We start from the raw sequence: 19,961 nt of genomic DNA, 5'->3' as shown, positions 1-19,961 counted from the left end.
TTGTAAAACTTAAAAGATCAGCCTGTATATTTGTTTTGTGTATTTTGTGTTGCTGGGAGATGTTATGAAGCAAATTGAGGGAGATGAACTTTTCAACAATGAATCTGGTCATGTGTGGGTCAGCTTATTTTTATATAATGAGGATAAACAAGACCAAACAATGGCAAGATTTTATGTGTCAGCTTGAAGACAACACACCCCTTCATGTAATTCATCTGGTCTGGTTGGACAGTGTGCCTGGTTTGTGATATGCTAAACATTCTGTAAACATTATTCTGCGCATGGTTACTGTCACCATGGCAGCATGACAACACAGCTAGGCTCGGCCCTCACGCACGGGACAGTAGAGTTATTTAATATTTGGCTACACATGAGCACAGCATGTTTCTATCACATAATCTTGTCACACACTGCTCTGCGCTGCCGTCTTGACTTCTGCACACTCCAGCTGTTGCTATGTTTGGGCCTTATCACACAACAACAACACACAAGAACAGTCTCCCTGAGAACACACTGCCCTTAAATGTGTCATAGATTTGACCAGGGTCAACATCACAGCCCCAGGGCCATTGCAGTGATCCAACTCACTTATTCAACAGCAGAGACTAAAATATCTGCAAATGTGCAAATAAGTCTGCTGCCTTTTCTAGAGGGAAAAGACATCTTTAGTTTGACGCCCTTTTTGCAGAACACAAAAGCTCGATTTAATTAGCAGCCTTCAAAAATGTTTTCAGTGTTTGATTTGTAAATGTTGGTCATAATGCCAATAACCATAATATTAAGACCTAAATGTGTCTGATTTGTTACATACATTTAGGAATAACCTTCAAAGAATATTTGTATTCACTTACAGATTGTCAGGGCTTTTAAAAGGCACATTATGCCTGGGGGTTTAGTCAGACTACAGGGTCCAAGTGTTGGCCTCACTGCTCCATTTTTCATAATTTCCTGACGCTTGACTGAGAACTGCAGCCCATTGGCTCTTGGAAAGAGAAGCATATGTCAAAACATCCATCAAGAGAGAACTGGCCAGAGCAGCATTTCACCCGAAGAATCAAAGGAAGGTGTGTCTGTAACTTCCAGCACGGAAACGTCCAGGAGTGGGGTTGGTGCTGTAACCATAGCGATGTAAACAGCAGGGTTAAACACAGATTAAAATGAGTGCAGGATTATGTAATTTATATGTGGTACTGTGCAAATGACCCTTAAGAAGTTTCAGGGTCTTATTGCAAAACGGTCTTGAACATTCATGCACATAGTGTTCTTCAGAGAGGTATTGCAGATGCAATGCATAATGTGTAATATATTTTAGACCTATTTAAATAATTTGTATGACTTGTGCAAAGACAAAACTGCAGGCCTATTTCCTGGCAGACCTTAATCCACCCAGTTCAAACATACAAAATCACATATGCCTAGAAGTTATTCATTTGAATAAAATTTGGTCTAAAGGCAAATCAGCAAAACAGAATTCATGCAAGATAATGCAAGGAAAATGACAACAGAACATGAATGTTTCATCTGTTGCGTAAACTAAGGCAAATACAAGATTAAATCCTTTAGCCAGCTCTATATGAATATGATTGTGTTTTTTTTATTAGACCTGGGTCAAAATAACGATGTTGGTATGTCTTCTTCAGTTTTGTGAATAGTAATTAGCCTGAATTTCATGCCGAACTCCACAATTGGACTTCATGTCCCACAATGCCTTTCGACGGCGTCAGCGTGTTTTTTCTGAGTGAGGCCCCGCCCTCAGCGTACGCTCGGCTCGGCTCAGTGTTTACGTTGAGATGCTCACAACAAAGGATCGCGCACCACGGACACTGTCATTTTACATTCAGACATATTTTCTGAGAGGGGACAATTTACAACTTACAATAACAAGGAAAGAAAGCCACACTGCGCAACCTTCACATGTTCTCTCTATTTACGTGGCACGCCTTTGTTTTTTTTAATGGTCAGACAGATCGCAGCGGACAAATTAAAGACAAACATCTCTTTTTGTGCCGGGTAAATTGTTAGCTAGCCTGCTACTAGCCCCAGCAAGTTCGGAGAAAGGCCAACACAAGACACTGACCACACCAGAGACCAGGGAATAAGGATCCCGCCAATCTGTTCGCGGTAAGTACACATCATACACACGTTTCTTTAATAATCAATAATAATGTCTGCGCTCACTTACAATGGGTTCAAGTTAAAATCATTGAAACTGACCAGCACCGTTACGTTTGCACCCGCACCTGCTTTAATCTATTGGGCTTTTGTGAACTTGTTGTAACGAGACATCACTCGAGCAATTTCCTTTGTGCACGGAGCTGTTATTTTGTCTTGAATTAACCTGACACAGACATTTATATCAGCTTTCTGACTTCAATAACGCCCCTCATCCATGCATTTAACAGACGTGCAGTGGTAGTGGTGTTAAGCCCACACAGAGCATCTTCAGAGCAGTGTGAGACTTGATTGTGTCTGCTTTGCCACAGTCTCAGGGGAGCTGTGTGAGAAAGTGAAGGGTTTGGACAAATGCATATGATTTGTTAATGGCATGTCTGTGTTGTCCCATTCTTCATCGTATGTGTCATCTGATGCTCGCCCTACTCTCACCCAGACTCTCCTCTGTCAGGCGGCTCGGGTAAGTGGTGATGTGATAGGCTCAGTGGCTGATCTAAATCTCTTAGATGTTTCTTCTTGTGTTGCAAAAGAATAGGCCTAAGTCTCTTATCTCAAACTGTACATGTGTCGCTATTACAATAGTGTCAATCTGCTGGAGATTCACACAAACCTTTGAATGCTTCACACATGGTCAGTGTTCGTATCTGCTGTACATTTGAAAACAAATGTGTTGTATCTTAGAAGCTTGTGTCTCTCCAATACTAATAATAGTTGCACGGAAAACAGTTGCATTTTAAACAATTATGTTCTTGCTGGTGGTGTAGTGGCTTAATGTGTTGCACATATCTGCTGATGGGTTCTCTTCTCGGCCTGGACCATTTGCCAAATGTCTCAACCCTCTTTCCCCATTTCACGCTACAACTCAAATAGGAAATCAGGAAATATTTCGAAAGAAATAAACAAATTTAGCTTTAAAATCAAAGAAAGAATACATTTATAATTGTGTGTAGAGTTGCACATGAGCGCGTGTGTTGCCTGTGTGTTGTGGGCTCTGGTCCGGTCTCAGTTTCAGAGTGAAACTGGAGCCGTTGGTGTCAGACAGCGAGTGCAGAAGCAGCTCTGATGACTTCATGGAGGCCCATAAGTGGTGCTTGTATCCTTAGTTACCCAGAGACTGGGAACACAAGGCCTCTGCATGTGTTTTCTGTTGATCAGGGACAGTAACATTTTTACTATAGTTTGTTTATTTGGGAATGCTGTCGACACACAGTCTGGAACAATGGGAAGCTCACCTGTCATTTTTTAAATCTTGCATTTGTTCATTTTTATACCAAAATCTAGGTACATATTTTGATTTATATTTATTACTATTTTATCAACTGTTGCTGGAGTTTTTTTTTAATTACTTTTATTGTACAATTGAGCCACTGACCAATCAAATCAAAGTCTCTTAACTCTTCTCCTTCTTTGATGAATCTAATACATTTAATATCACGTTGTTGCATCATTACTAATATCACATATTTGCAGTTCAGTATATACCAGAATATGCTGTGTGTATGCTGCTATGTAGGGATGTCACAATAATTAATATTAGTGTTACGAATATTGCGAGAAGAAATGTCACAATTGAATGATTATTCATGACCAAACAACAGTGAAATCCTTAATAATCTCTCATTCACACTGTCTTAATACATCACATTCCTCAAGTATGCAACCAGCAAGTTTTCTATACGAGAAAGTAAAACGAAGTGACAGAAAGAAGGCACGTTACATTCAGATTGAACTGAAATGGACTAATTCTGCCTCTAAAATGTTCCAAATTTACTTCTTTCTATTACTATACTCTACTATAATTACATTGTGACCCGAATAATAACAAGTATTGATTAAAACCAAATCTTGACACTGCTGTGGGAAGGACTGCTCAAACCGAATTTAAAATGGCCATATCTATTTAATAAGAAATAAAGTGTCCCAGTGTGCGGTCCAGATGAAGCCTGCCCTCGCTCGGCCTGTGCATGTGCCCTCAGTGCTTTTGCCCAGTGTAACGTGGGCACAGCCGATCTGCCCTTTGCACAGCCTGGCACTCTGCTTCCTGCGCCACTGAACAGGCTCAAGTTTTAGGAGATTACGTCTGAGATGAAAAGTGGGTCAGACAGTGGGCACGTTTCGACTGTTTCTCTGAGGTATGAAGAGAACAGAGACCCAGGGCTATAAAACCGCCTGCCTTTTTTCCAACGTCTTCCGCGAGCTGTTGTCGGCCTTAAAATGTGATGACATTTTCTATTTAGCATTTGTTATGATCTATATCCATTTGATTAAAGTGATAATTGTGAAAATATTGACACAACTGCTTATTTCCCCCAATATTCCTACCAATAATACTACAAGTAGAAATAAACATTGAGATTTTCTGGGGACGTTACTGTAATGAATTAGCAAGTTATAACTGTAATGGTTGACTGGACAAATTCATGAATAGCAAGTTTTATATCCCGGGGAAAAACACTTGATAATGATGTCATAAGATGTGCTGAGTTGTTGTTGTTGTTGTTGTTGTTGTTTTATGGCAGTTGGCATCCAAGTGTTGCATTACCGCCAGACTTTATTGTATTATGTTCTTTGTTCAAAGTGTTTTGGTTTAGCTCGGTGATCAAAAGCAGACAGAACATTTAGGCTTCTTGTTTTTCATTGATACTATCTTTGTGGTTTCCTGGACATTTTGTTCACATCTTCACAACACGTTCTCCTTTAACAGTGTTTGAGCTGCGAGATGAAATTGGGCAGTAAAATGTGAAAGGCTGTGTTCTTTGGAAACATATCCTGTTTCCATGGGATCGTGTTGTTTAGATCCAGCATTCATTCAGCAGTTCATGATATTCTGTCTGTCTCTTGGAAAAATGTTGAAAATATACCTCCTTGACAGCAATTATATTATTTTCCATAGTTACTCATGCTCATTCATTCATGTCCAGGCCTCTTGTTTATACACCTCCTCTGATAGTGATTTGTGTCTGATTGTCTTTCCTGCTTTATTTTCCGACCGTCCTGGGACTCCTTTGTGAAACGCACACGGTCTTTATGCTCAGAATCACAAAAACTGACATTAAAAGTCTTTAAAATATATTCCCTGCTCAAACTTGCGTGCGTGCGTGCGTGCACTGTAGTCCTGCTGTGGTCTGATGCACTGGTCTGTGCTGGTGCCTCTGAATCATTCATGAGGATGTAACTGGAGCTGTGCTCGTCCTGTTTCTCGTCTTATCTGTCCCTGTCTGAGTGAGGCTTTCAGGGAAACCTGTTGGCTCCTCTTCCAATGCTCAGAATCTGCCCCTCATTGACGTTTATTCCAAATTGTAAAGCAATTATTAATTAATTAATTAATTAAGAAACAAGACTACAGCGATGTGGCTGACACAAAGGAAACAAACATGTGCTGTGTCCTTAATATTTTTCTCTGCTCAGTGTTTGTTTGACCCCGCCTTCAGCCAGAGCCTCTGAGAAGCTCTCAGAAGCAGTGCAGGCTGAATGCAGTGCAGGGCCAGATCTGAAGCCAGGATTTTGGTCAAGAGTACAGAGAAGAGCATTTGTTTGGATCTGGATGGCCCACAGGAAACATGCAAAGTCTGCACAAATGTGCAGTCCCACTGGTCCCGAGATGGGACCTGTGACCTTTTTACTGTGAGGCGTGTTTAGCTTAGTAATCAGCAACCATGGCGCTTCTGGCAGGAAGGATATTTCATGTTATCAAATTCAGGTATTTGTAACTTGTAAATGTGGAATGTTTACACTTGATCTGGGTCAAATGACTTGGACATTTGTTTGTAGTGTTGCTGCGCTCTGAGATGAGTCATGAGTTGAAGTTGGTGGTGATACAGAGGGCCCGTGTGATGCCCTCATCTGCTGTCAACAGTTCTCTTCAGGTTTACATTCCTCATCGTGTTTCTAATGCCCTGGTCCACTGGCTGACCTGCTCCACATATTTCAGGCCTTACTGTTTATAGCTGACAAGTGTGAGTATTGTTGTGGCAACTCTTCCGCAAGGCAAGTGTCTGGCTCTGGGCCAGGTGGATTATCATAATCACCCTTGTTACCAGCCGCCCCTGTTTCTGCCTCAGCCCAGGCTTTGGCCGGAGTATACTTACTGTACATTTGAGCTTTCATTTCAGCGCAGACGCTTTAGTCAGGCATGCTAATGCTGCTTGCTTGTGTGGACTATAGATTGCTAAGTCACCACAATGTGGATTCCCTCCAACTGTATTTGTCCATACATAATTAAATTTAAAGTTTTCAAATCAATTAACGGGATTACATTTGTGGTTTAAGCACACAAAGGAACGAAAATGAACAGTGGTCAACTGGACGTACCTCTTTTACAATTGAAAAGCTCTGAAAAATCCTTTTCCTTTTATTTTAGAGAGGACTCTGTAAAGCAGACTCCAGATTCTTGTGCCCATCCCTCCTGTTTGACCACATGGATCTGTGTTACATGTTACTGAGACGCACGGTGCACACGGCCCCTCCAGGGAGCGTGGAGCAGCACAAGTAAACCTGTGTGAGTGGGAAGGGAATTGGGACTTCCTGTCCATTGACACACACTGACTGTAAATGTCTTTAGAGTCTGCTGCCCACTGACCAGTCTTTAGTCCAACAATGTGTGAATCTTTTCACAGGATCAAAGTCAAAACCTTCAGTAAGAAAACATGAATTAATGTATTGTACACTGCCCGTCCTTGTACTTCACCTTCTGACGTATTGAATTGGTTTGATCTTATCATTTCCCTTTTCACTAAAGTAAACTGACCTTTCCGAATATGTTGCCCGATAGGTCATCTTTTGTTTGGCCTCAGTCTCCACTGAAATCACTCCTTTTTTCTGACAATGTCAATGCAAAATTAAATTCTTTACTGTTTCCTCTTGTATGACAATGATATCCATTACAGAGCCATATTGACTTATGCATTTTGAGTTGATGTGGGCAGTAGAATTACAAATCATCATCTTTATATCATAAGAAAGAATTATCGGTGGTGCTTTATGAATCAGTTTCTTGGCACATGCTGTTACCATTACTCCGAGCCCCCGGTGCATTCATAAATGAGCTCACTCCAACTTATGTGAATACAAGTACAAGTCTCCATGTGCATTTGAATGGCCAGATGTACGCGCACCTCCCACACTCTCCAACGGAAGAACTTGACCATAATTTGCAGGGTTAACACGTGTCTAGCCTTTTTATTGAGTGCAGTTAAGATATAAGCGTGTTTTAAATGAGCTCCACTGGTAAAGTTGAGGTTTATGGTCAGGCCCGGCCTCCTCACGCTTCTATAAAACGTCCCGATGATGTGATGCATTATGTCTCTGTTTAGTCACCATTTGGAAAAGCTCAACAAAGACACTGCAGCCGACTGTTGTGCGAATGCTGTGTCCACGTGGCCTATGGCTTTATGAATTATTTAAGTTTTTTTTGTTTTTGCCTCAAAAATCATGCCTCAAAAATCATTCTTGAAACCAACACCGACCTATTGGAGTCGACCACATGATTCACTTTTTTGAACTACTTTCAGAATGTTTTTCTTGTTGAATTGTGCTCCAACAATCGTTACAGAAGCGGTTGATTACATAATTTTCCTCCACTCACTCCTATTGGTCAGCCTCCATCATGCCCTGAGCAAACGACCAACCGCAGTGAAGTGTGTTCTCTCACAAGAAGCAGATTACTTTAATAATCTAAACCAGTGTTTTTCAACCTTATTGAGTTGTAGCACACCTTTTTGGTTGAAAAGATATCATTGGCTCTTCCAAATCAGTATGGAAATAAAATAGGGCTGGATTATATTGTGATCAAAATCGAATTCTCGTCTCATCCTTTTGACGATCTGCTCTTTTGGTGATTAATACAGCTGTCTGCCTAAACATTCTTTTCCCCATTTTCCCCATTTCTCCTCCTGGAAAGCCTCTGTAAGTGAGTGACAGTTGGACTCATCCAATCACAGTGACGTGTGAATTTTCAGAAGAATCAAATTTCTTTATTTCCCTCTTAAAGCAACTCGTGCATGAACCATGATCAAAACCAAAGTCGTGATCCAGTTCCAAAAAAATTGTGATATACATGTTTTGCCATATTGCCCGCCCCTAATGTGACGAACAATGTCTGTGCCACTACCTGGTTCTTTAAATTTGGTTTTGCTCTCTTTTTTGGTAGAGACGTTTGTCCAAGACACTCCAAAATGGAAAATGATTATAATAAATCCATTTGTGTTACATACATTACCTCAAGGCACACAAGTGTTGCCCGGCACACTGGGTGAACATCAAAGACCTACTATGTTGCAAAAAAATCCAAATTGTGGCTCTGTACGATCAAGGCAGATCAAGGCAATCCAATCTATGTCATTTGTGGGGAGACTTAACCAACCAACCCTAGATAACATGCCGATGCTATCTGGTGTTGGTTGGTATTTTCAGAATCAGCATGAACAGACTCTTTTTGCTGTGCGTGTGCCGTCTGCGGCGCTCTCTGCTGCAGCTGCTGTTTGTCACTGAGCTAAATGCTTGATGTATCGATGAGCCGGAGTCCGCCCCACACCCAGCTCTTGTTACCACTGAAGATTGATCACATATTAGCAGCGCTTTGACATGCGCATTTGTTCATTTGTGGGCCTGAATCACAACCAATTTGAAATGCCACTTGCTCTACGTATAAAGTAAAAACATCCCATTTATACAATTAATGTACATTTGCCAAACTCGTTTTGTAAAGTGAGACTTAGTAGTAGAAGAAAAGAAAGCTTTTTGTTGGCAGGACCTATAGTGGCTGTCGCTAGATCAGCTGAATGAGCTTATTGTCTGGCTACTTAACAAGTCCAAGTTCTAATCCTTTTATTGCAAATGAAATATTTGGAATATTTAGTCCTGCTATGGCTCCCTATGGTTTGTAATTATTTAGCTTGCAAAGTTCATTTTAAATTCCATTCCAACTTTCCATTATTCAATTCAAAGTGGTTCTACTGTGTCTTTTCAGATAGATACATTTAGAAATATTATTTATCTGACTTTTGGGCAAAGTATGTTGACTGTTGCTATCAAGATACAATAACTAGCTGGGAAATTGCTGCTTTAAAGCTCTTCCACCAAACATGGCAAAGATAAAAGGCCTAATCGTGCTATAAAACGCAGACTCATGTCCTGTAACTTTGCGGCAAGGTGTTTCACGACCTTTGAGATAAAAGACTCCAGCTGAGATCATACCGACCACAAAAAGGACCAAGAGAGCTAAACCTCAACCTCATATCTACATCACACAGTGTCATCAGCAATTGTACACTCTTCCTCACAAGTGGCATTCTTATCCGATTGAAACTTCTACATTTGTACTTTTTGAGTTGTCATTACTACTATCCATATTCAGTCTCGTGTAAAACCACCACAATTGTGCGCCTTTGTGTTGTAGGAATGATCCATAAGCTTCTTTTTCTGGTCGTTCTGTGCGGGAAATTAGGTTTGAACTCCCACGAGACAGTTTCAGCGTGGTAGAAAAAAGAGGATGGTTTGTGTGGAGCATTGTTAGTGCTGCTATTGTAAAACAGACACACGAGCCACTGTTAAGTCTTCACGCCTGCAGCAGCTCCTTCTCAGACAAGTACAGCATGTCAGTCTTAAGTTGACTTCTTCTGACGTGTTTTTGTTTGTTTTACCCTCCATTTGACCCTCCATGGATGAGAAAATATGTAGGTCATTTTTTGTTGATCGGTATTGTGAACAGGATGGACAATCTTGAGCTATGAAAGACAATACATTTCATAGCGAAAAACATTGAACAGATTCACCAGGCTTACATCTGTGTCAACTGTCGATACATAGCCTACTTTTTATATATTTAATTCAGGTACTAGCATGTAAGCTGAGGGGTGTGCGAACCTGTTACATGCACAGGGCTGAGCGATATGGCTAAAGACATTTAAGCATGATCTGATCTAGAGCTTAAGCGATTAATCAATCCAACTCAACTGGTCAATTATTGAAATAATGGCATCTTTTAGTGATGAAATATTTTTTAGGAATCATACAGCGAGTCGAAAACATACCATGTGCTGAGAGAAGAGGTTTTATGATGCAGGCAGACCAATAATTACATTAAATTACAAAGAAAACATGTTTATTCTGTGAGATTTTCTTTGTTGAAAAATCTATTTTGTCTGTAAATATACACCATCAGGACGTCCTCAAGCGCTTCACTTAAGCTTCACCGGGGTCTAGTTTAGTAAATATCTCATATTCACTGGTCTTTCGCGATACAAACAACCAATAAATTCATTGAAAGAATAATCACTTAATCGTTGCAGTCCTAGTCTGATCCATGTGACGAAGGGATTTGGTTATTTTTGTTGATTTTTATTGCAGCTCTGAGCTCTCACTGACATGTTTCAAATACACTGCTCCTATTGGTCAGCCTCCGCCATGCTGAGTGAGTGAAATTGGATTTAACTCTCAGAATCTGGATGCTTTTGGTTCTGATATTGGCAGGTTTCAGCTTTATTTTGTGTATTTAAGTTCTGAAACCTTCACCTTTTGTGTGTTTTTAATTGTACGCTTTCATTTCATAGAAGAGTCCCAAATACTGTACCATATGGCAAACGCTTGACCGTCCTCTTCTCCCCAGTTTGACAGTTAAACTACTTTTTCACGCTGCAGCTGGCGCGCTCACTTGTTTCCGTGTTCCTATGGAGCCCGTGTTTGCATGTGTATAATTTCACGCACATTTGCCGCTCATCTGTTGTCCTACTGTGGAGAACAGCAGGTGTGGCGTTCAGTCCGTGCCTTCTCGGCGTAAACTTTTCAGAGTGCGTCGTCGTCCCGCGGCTGTCATCATCGCCACACTGTCCCGCTCTCGACCTGCGCTCTCCGGATCCGTCTTTGAGCCTGGCATCTATTGTGTTTCAGTCCTGTGTATTTTCAGGAGCTTAGCAACAGTTGGCACGAGTCCACTGTGAACTGTGTGTCTCGTAGGCCGAGAGCTTAGTCAGGAGCAGACTCTCACACACACTCACACACACACACACACAAAACACGCACGCACACACACACACACACACACACACACAGCACACAGGGAGGGCTGCATTTGTGGGGACTTTTATGAGGCTGACAGAAGTTCAAGTGATTTTCCTTACAAGAAGCTCCATTGATTATATGATAAGCAATGCTATTTTAACTCATAAACTCAGACACGGACATGTGGCCCAGGATGACCTATTTAGTTGTTTTATTGAGCTTCTGCTTTTCTCAAAGTAAACATCTATTACACTACATCAATGGACTGCGTGAACTGCAAGGTGGTGCAGGCCCGGTCAGCATTATTATAACCTGAAAGTTAAAAAATGTATAATTGTAAAAGTATGATAAAACAGGTGAGTGAAATTTCCTCTTTTTATAATAAGTGTTTTCAAAACCCAAATTTATTTTAGTGCAATAAAAAAATATTAATATTAATAATAAACTCCCTCTTCAAAATCAAATAAATTCAAACTTTATTTATAAAGCGCTTTTCATACAAAATTTGTTACAGAAAAATACATTAATTGATAATAAATGGAGAAGACGGTAACAAAAACATTTGAGTTGTTTTTTTGTTTTGTTTTTCAAATTAAATCTAATAAATGTTAATTTAAATAATGTTAGTTTGGTTACTTAAAACATATCTATAATCAGGTTGCAGGTTTTATAAAAGGTTAAAATAAAAACAAAATGTATTTAAACTATTATTATTTTTATTATTCATGACCATAATATAACTGACCAATAAAACTGATTCACATGACTTGACTGACCTACTGGTCTTTTGGACAGGCCAGTGCAGCGTGAATGGGAATGAGACTGGGGAATAACATGAAGCAAATTGTCAAAATATGGATTCAAAGTCAAGATGCGGCCCTGCCCCACGCGACAAGCATGTGAGCGATCCACTCGACCACGGGCGGCACGACATACTGACCTTTAACCTGTGTGTGATATACAGCCGCGCTCTAAATACATCAACCGTCTCCTCCGTTACACATTGACAAACACTCCTGTCACATGACTTTACGGCTCACACCAGTCAGCTGAAGTCGTGGTGCCATTGCTAAATATAAACCTATGTGTTAATTAATGCCGTTAAACTGAGATCACAAGATTGTTTATTATACCTTTAAGTGTGGAAAGAGCTGTGAGGTGCTCTCAATATAAATGCATGAAACACTATGGTGACGAAACTATTTTCTGAGTGGCAGAAATGTGTCGCTTGAACCGCTCTAGAGTAAAGCCCGACTGATATACAGTACCTGACTGATATATTAGTCTTCTAAATAGTATTTTATTGCAAAAATAGATTACATATTTAATCATAAACATTACCTTCAGAAAAGCAGAATGCTCGCTTAATAATCGAAAAAGTTCAAGCTTTCAAACAAGGTAAAACTTTGTCAAACCTTTGTGGTGGGCAATAGCGACCCCATCTGCTGGGCTCAGTGCTTGTTGGTTGGCTTAAATGTATTGTGTGGGATTTTTCACATTTCGATTGGTCCAAACTGTGTTTGAAGCATATAACTGTAAAGTCACTAATGTGGTGGTAATGATGTCTTTGGTACTTTGCAGGGCAGGGCCAGCATGAGGCATGAGCTGAGGCTGAGCTGACCCTCTCCCTCTTCCTCCCCCCCGGGCCCCTTCCCTGTGGCAGTTCCTGCTCTTCCTGCTCCATCCCTCCTACACCCGGCCCAATGTTCTCCCCAGAAGAAACCATCTCCACCACCGCCTCCACCAAAGTGCCAGTCAAGTACGGGGAGCTCCTTGTGCTCGGGTAAGAGGCTTCAGAACACAGCGTTCATTTGAGCATTAGCTTCAGAAAGGAATTACTGTAGGAAACCCTTTTGACAATTGCATATAAGTAGCACACCAAATTTGAGTGACTGTTAATTAGCTTCAGAGTAAATGCTGTGGTTTGGGTGTTTTTTGAGCTGAACTCCACTCATAAGTTTCCACTTTTACCACAATGATAAAGAAGGCAAACCCATCGTAATGAGAGTGCTGTCTCAGTGTACACTTGGGAAGGTGACTCTCCCCCTTTGTGCCTGAAGTGTGGAAGTCATAGAAGTCATAGAAGTCATAGAAGTCGTCCAAACAGCCAGCTCTCACATGAGAAGTACTTCCTTTAACCACCGGTGTCCCCAAAGGCCTATTCCACTCACGGCCCCAGCCCACTCCAGTGAGGAAAGTCCAGAAGACTCCTTTCATACACATACACACACATGCACACATGCAAACACACACACACAAAACACACACGCACACACACACACACACACACACAAAACACACACGCACACACACACACACACACACACAAAACACACACCCACACACACACACACACACACACACAAAACACACACCCACACCCACACATACACACACACACACAAAACACACACACGCACACACACACAAAACACGCACGCACACACACACACAAAACACACACCCACACACACACACACACACACACACCACACACACGCGCACACACACACACACACAAAACACACACACACACACACGCACACACGCACAAAACACACACACACACAAAACACACACACACGCACACACGCACACACGCACAAAACACACACACACACAAAACACACACACACACACAAAACACACACACACGCACGCACGCACACACACACACACATTCAAGTGATACTTCTCAGTTCTTCAGGTGCTTCTACAGCTGACTCACAGTTTGTTTTGCTGTACTGTTCCACAGTTGCTCTGTGAGACATGAGCGTGGAAATGTCTCATTGGAAAACTGCTTTTACACGGGAGAACCCCAGGTTCTGTAGTCTTGGCTCTTTACATAGACTTCTGGATTGTTTTTGTAAGGTCTACTGCTTTTGAAATGAATGATCTTGATTGTGGTCACATGACTCCTATAACCCCATTAAAGACTGTTGTATATATACTGAATGTGACTTGCTTACTGTAGGTAGTTGGCTCTCAGACCTGCTTCTTGTGCTTCAGGAAGGAAAGAGCTTTGACTGTGCTGTGTGCAGCAATCAGTCATCATCAATTGAATGCTGGATATCTCTGTCAACAAACAGCATATTATTTTGTTAACTTAACTTTTGTCTAATGTTAAACACTACACTGTGGCCCAGTGGTGCTAATGGCTGTAGTCTGTGTGTTAGAGCCTTTCAGGAGACATCCAGCTTGTTCATATATCACAGCAACTTTTACAAACGTTAAGACCTCTACAATTGGTCTCGTTCTCCCCTTTATGATGCTGACTTATGTGCAAACTACAGTGAGTCATCTTGCAGCAATTATCCACACAACCTGTCTTTATACGTTTTATAGTCTTGCCATTAGTTGGTCAGCCACTGACGTATGCTCAACATTATTTTACTACTGTTTGCATGGAGCACACTGCTTGTTGCCTTACTATTAAAATGGTGCCTGAGTCTGCCTTGACCAGGTTTTTCCCCACTCGGGTCAGCAGCGACTAATACAACACACACTAGATACACTTGGATACATGTATACACTTGCACGCACTCATGGGACCCTTACTTTGTGCTGCCAGCAATCCTTTGACTTGTTTCCAATGCTTTGCTCTGCCTTCTCTCCGTATAAGGCCTAAACTTCACCATGGCGACACTCTTGCCATGGTTACTGGTCCCAAACGTTGACGCTCACCATGGTTACTCGTAAACCCTCCGAGCGCTCGTCTTATCCCCACAGATCTGCACCAGGCAAACACAAACATTTAGCTGCCGGCTCGGCGGTCTCACAGATTACACCGTCTTTACACTGGACTCAGTGTGGTGTGATCTGAAGTGGCATTATGATGGCACAGCTATTTTTTTTTATTTAAGCTTTTATTCTAGAGGGTCAGCCCATAAAACATAATCCAACTTAAAATCTTTTATTATTATTTTTTTTTTTTATCAAGTTTGTATTGAATTGTGCAATTTGTCACTGACATCATCACATTACAAGGAGGCTCAAAAAACGGCACATGACAGCCACCTGGAGTTTGCAAAAAGGCACCTGAAGGACTCTCAGACCACGAGACACAAAATCTGTGGCTACAGGACAACTCTGAATGTCCTTGAGTGGTCCAGCCAGAGCACAGACTTGAACCCAATTGAACATTTCTGGAGAGGTCTGAAAATGGCTGTGAACCGACACCCACCATCCAACCCGATGGAGCCTGCGAGGTTCTGCAAATGGTGGGAACTGCCAATAAGTAGGTGTACCAAGCTTGTGGTATTACTGTCAAAAAGACTTGAGGCTGTAATTAGTGCCAGAGGTGCTTCATTATTGAGCAAAAGCTGTGAATATTTTTTTTTTTAAATAGAAGTTCCCATAGAATTCAAACAACCTTCTTTCACATTGTCATTATGGGGTATTGTTTGTTGAATTTTGAGCCAAATAATGAATTTAATACATTTTGGAATAAGGCTGTAACATAACAAATGCAGGCTTTGATTGTAATCATGCTGATATAGCAGCACAATGATTAGACATCATTGTTTGTGTTAGCGCTGGGATATTCAGCAACACTCACTCTGAGACAAAGTATCACAGTGTGACTGTTGAACACGTCACAGAGCCTCCTTCTGTGTGAGGAAACGCCTGTTTATCCCTGCGCCTCCATTGGCCTAAATGGAGCTCTGTGCCTGTTTATTTTCTCAGCGTATGTTTGGACCCCTCTGTTTATGGCGACACGCTTTTGTAAAACAGATTTGAGAAACGTATTGTGGGAGCTTTTGTGGGTTCTCACCATGGATCTATTATATTATCGGTTCTCACACACGTACCACTCTGGGCCTGTTCCACAATGACCTTCTCTTGTATATCTGCCTATAACGGTCTATTATGTTTCCATGTCTTTGCAGGTACAATGGCTCACTGCCGAATGGGGACAGAGGCAGACGTAAGAGTCGTTTTGCACTATGTAAAAGACCCAAAGCAAACGGAGTGAAGCCCAGCACAGTCCACGTTGCCTGCTCCCCACAAGCAGCCAAGGTGACCCATACAGCGAATCACACACACTGCAGTAGGATTTAACCAGAGGGACCAGAAAACATTTGGGTTTCACTGCAGTTGGCATATTTATGTTGTGTAGAATTGATTACATTACAGCTACTGTCTAGTTTGTGATACAATAGATAATGTCGCTCTGTCTGTGTTAGGTAGGGAATAGGAAAAAGAAAATAGCTGTTTTTCACAACATCTGTGTTCAATGGATTATCTGGAAATATTCGCTTGTGCTCATAAGTCAACCTTAAGCCACTTAAAATTGAAATGGTCGGGAAGAGTGATAGTCCCTCACTCTCTGCCCTTTGGGTGGTCTTAACTGACCTAAAAGATGTTAAAGCAAAGAACTACAGAAACCAGCTCCACCCTTCCTGTGTGTTTTTGTATGTAAGCCATTGAACACATGTAAAAAGATACAGTGGGAATTTGTCCATTTTCATTTGATTTTGTACAATAATCCCTAACAAAATCAACCTCTTATTCTTCAGGCCATAAGCAACAAAGACCAGCACAGCATTTCCTACACCTTGTCTCGTGCCCAGACGGTGGTGGTGGAGTATACACATGACAGCAATACAGACATGTTCCAGGTGACAACATTGTTCTCAAATAGTGTCTGTATTATCTATTATGTGTTATGATTTCACTCATTGTTTCATGCCTTCGTGTTTCAGATTGGACGGTCCACAGAGAGCCCCATAGACTACGTGGTGACAGACACTATCGCGGGCAGTCAGAGTAACGCAGACACTCAGTCAGTCCAAAGCACCATCTCCAGATTCGCCTGTCGCATCATGTGCCAGCGCACGCCGCCTTACACCGCCCGCATCTATGCTGCGGGCTTCGACTCCTCCAAGAACATCTTCCTTGGGGTGAGTTCTTCATTCATGTCGAGTTTACAATTATTTACTTGTCTCCCACATGAAACTCAGACCATGCTTCCTTTTTGTAGGAGAAAGCTGCTAAGTGGAAGACACCAGACGGTCAAATGGACGGACTGACCACAAATGGTGTGTTAGTGATGCACCCCCGCAATGGCTTTAACCAGGACTCAAAGCCTGGTGTCTGGAGAGAGATCTCTGTCTGTGGCAATGTCTTCACGCTGCGAGAAACGCGCTCAGCACAGCAGCGAGGGAAGATGGTGAGACAAGTATTTCTCTTTTGTTCTTCTTTCTATTTGCTTAGTCTATTTGGCTTTCAGTGGCACAGTGAGACAATTGCACTTATTAGTTTGAGCCTTTTCTTGTGTCCCTGGGCAAGACACTTCCAATTATTCCAACCTTAATTATTATTATTTTGTTATTATGCATATTCCTGATCATATTCAGTGTCCAGGTTGCCTAAATTACCACAGCATTGCTTCTTAAGATAAAAAGCCACAAGTGTCAATACAGCATTGCCTTGTCTACAGCAATGGCTCTAAACCTGAGGGACCCCATGGGGATCATGAAATGATATGAGGGGGAAATGTTATTGATATGAGTCTTAAACAAGGCTTGGCCCCGCCTCAAATGCAATGGTGAATGTAGATTATTTGTTGGCATACTAAAGTAAAGTTATGTAGATCTATATCCTCTGAATCAAATATTAGACACAAGGCTACATTATCACTTTATTGTTTGCAGAGTTTTTTTTATGTTGGGGTGCAAATGCCAAAGGTTGTTATTTTGTGGGTCTTGACTTAAAAAGGTTGAGAACCCCGTGCCACACTGGCACGGGGTTCTCAACTCTTTGTCACAGTCAGGCTGACATGACAGAGGCAGAGGGGCCCACACCTGTAGCACACTGGACAGCTGGTTCTGTGTCAGAAGAACACTTACTGAGGCTGTGTCTTTCCCACTGAATAAATCCATGTTGTTATCATTTGTCCCACCTGCCTCTCTCAGCACGGCTCACAGTCACTGCACATTATACTATTAAGAGGAACCATGTGTGGATTATGTGACACTATCACAACCTATTTATTTTTACAGTTGATTGACAATTTAGATACTCAACTGAGGGAGAGTGTTATAATTATGCATGGCAAATTGAGCTTCATGGGACTATTCAGTTATATTGACTGCACACACTGGCAGTTGCAGATAATGCAAGACTTAATTGGCCTTGTCTCCTGAGATGATTTAATTTTTCTGGCTCCACCTGGAAATACATTGATGTCTGTATTAATAGAATCAGATTTTAGTTGATATAATCAACAAATAGCAGAGATTAAAATTATGGAAAAATGGTTTGTTCTGCTGCAGTGTGCAGTGATTTAACGCAATGTTTGATTGACCCATTGACCCATGTTAAAGTTACTACATATTTTGCAAACTGGCCTTCATTTTGTGATTGCCACGGTGCTCCTTCCTTCCAGTAGTTTATGCCAAAGGCTTGGCCCACATTATATATCCAATTCTGTGTTACACTGCCACCTAGTGTGGAACAATGTATGCTACCATTTCTAAAGAGAATCTGACTGGCTTATAATAGCTGAGCTGGAGAGGGGTCCTTACTGATCCTTAACCCTGTGTTTATGCCCTTTAGGTTGAGACGGAAAGCCAGGAGCTGGTGGATGGTTCCCTTATTGACTTGTGTGGTGCGACACTGTTGTGGAGAACAGCTGAAGGACTGGCACGCACTCCCACACTCAAACACTTGGAGGCACTAAGACAAGAGATCAATGCAGCACGTCCACAGTGTCCTGTGGGCTTCAACACTTTGGCCTTTCCATCCATGCGGCGCAAGGACACTCCTGATGAGAAGCAGCCCTGGGTCTATCTGCATTGCGGCCATGTGCACGGCTACCACAACTGGGGCGGCCACCTTGAGGAGCGGGAGGGGCGGGAGGGCCGCCTCCGGGAGTGCCCCATGTGCCGGGCCAAGGGTCCTTATGTGCCGCTGTGGCTGGGCTGTGAGGCAGGCTTCTACGTGGATGCTGCCCCACCCACTCACGCCTTTAACCCCTGCGGCCATGTCTGCTCTGAGAAGACGGCCTCCTTCTGGAGTCAGATCCCACTGCCCCACGGCACACACACTTTCCACGCAGCCTGTCCATTCTGTGCGCAGCAGTTGAGTGGAGAGCAAGGCTTTGTCAGACTTATCTTCCAGGGACCTCTTGACTAACGGCAGTGTGGGAGAAGCACGAGGCAGTGGACTGCTTTAACACTAACTGAGGCTGCTCTCTGCAGTAAGAGAAACTGACATTTTGTCCCTCATTTTTAAGTGACCTTTGTATTGCTTTTTCACACATGACAAGAAAAGATGTCTATATTTTCATGAAACCAGAGACACAGAAACCAAACCAAGAACACTGCTGCATAAAATTGTTTCATTTAAACAGTATTCACCTGTACAACGTCAGAGCAAACATACAACGTTCATGTGTGTCGGTGTAATCCCTCATTCGTCCAGGCGTTACAACGTTCATGTGTGTTCATGTCTCAGAGTTGATGTTTATTTATGATCGAGAAAACAGCCTTTATCCTTCAGACCTTCAGCATTTGAAAGTACAGTTTATTGTGGAGCTGGCGTGAGATTGGTCTGAAGATCATGTTTCTATGTTTTGTCAGTTCCGTATCCTCTGATCTGAGACCTATGTCGTATTTATTCCCTGTTCTAATTCGGGTGTGACTTTGTATTGTGTGTAAACTCTTCAGTTGTACTTTCCTCTCATTAGGAAACATGCATCATTGGCCTTTTCACATTCAAAGCAATACATTTGGGAATCTCCCCAAAGCATTATGGAAAATAAGGCATCTGTGTAAGCAGCCAGCCCT

General features: G+C 41.9%; 1 protein-coding gene across 2 annotated transcripts; it reads left to right on the top strand.

Moving 5' to 3' along the window:
* The first annotated feature begins 1,775 nt into the window (after nucleotides 1-1,775).
* peli1b (pellino E3 ubiquitin protein ligase 1b) lies at nucleotides 1,776-19,570 on the top strand. 2 transcript variants are annotated; one of them, XM_072436534.1, is made up of 7 exons: nucleotides 1,776-2,121; nucleotides 12,756-12,952; nucleotides 16,059-16,188; nucleotides 16,689-16,790; nucleotides 16,875-17,072; nucleotides 17,153-17,341; nucleotides 18,730-19,570. In XM_072436534.1, exons 2-7 carry the CDS (start codon nucleotides 12,873-12,875, stop codon nucleotides 19,306-19,308), a joined length of 1,278 nt encoding a protein of 425 aa, XP_072292635.1. In that variant the 5' UTR covers nucleotides 1,776-2,121; nucleotides 12,756-12,872; the 3' UTR covers nucleotides 19,309-19,570. The 2 variants fall into 2 exon arrangements, with proteins under 2 accessions (XP_072292635.1, XP_072292634.1); XM_072436533.1 differs by having other exon boundaries at nucleotides 12,751-12,952.
* Nucleotides 19,571-19,961: the final 391 nt, after the last annotated feature.

Source organism: Eucyclogobius newberryi, unplaced genomic scaffold (assembly GCF_026437365.1).
Source record: "Eucyclogobius newberryi isolate DKJ021-1_F unplaced genomic scaffold, fEucNew1.0.hap1 SCAF_8, whole genome shotgun sequence".
Classification (NCBI taxonomy): Eukaryota; Metazoa; Chordata; class Actinopteri; order Gobiiformes; family Gobiidae; genus Eucyclogobius; species Eucyclogobius newberryi.
This window is presented reverse-complemented; position numbering and strand designations above follow the sequence as displayed.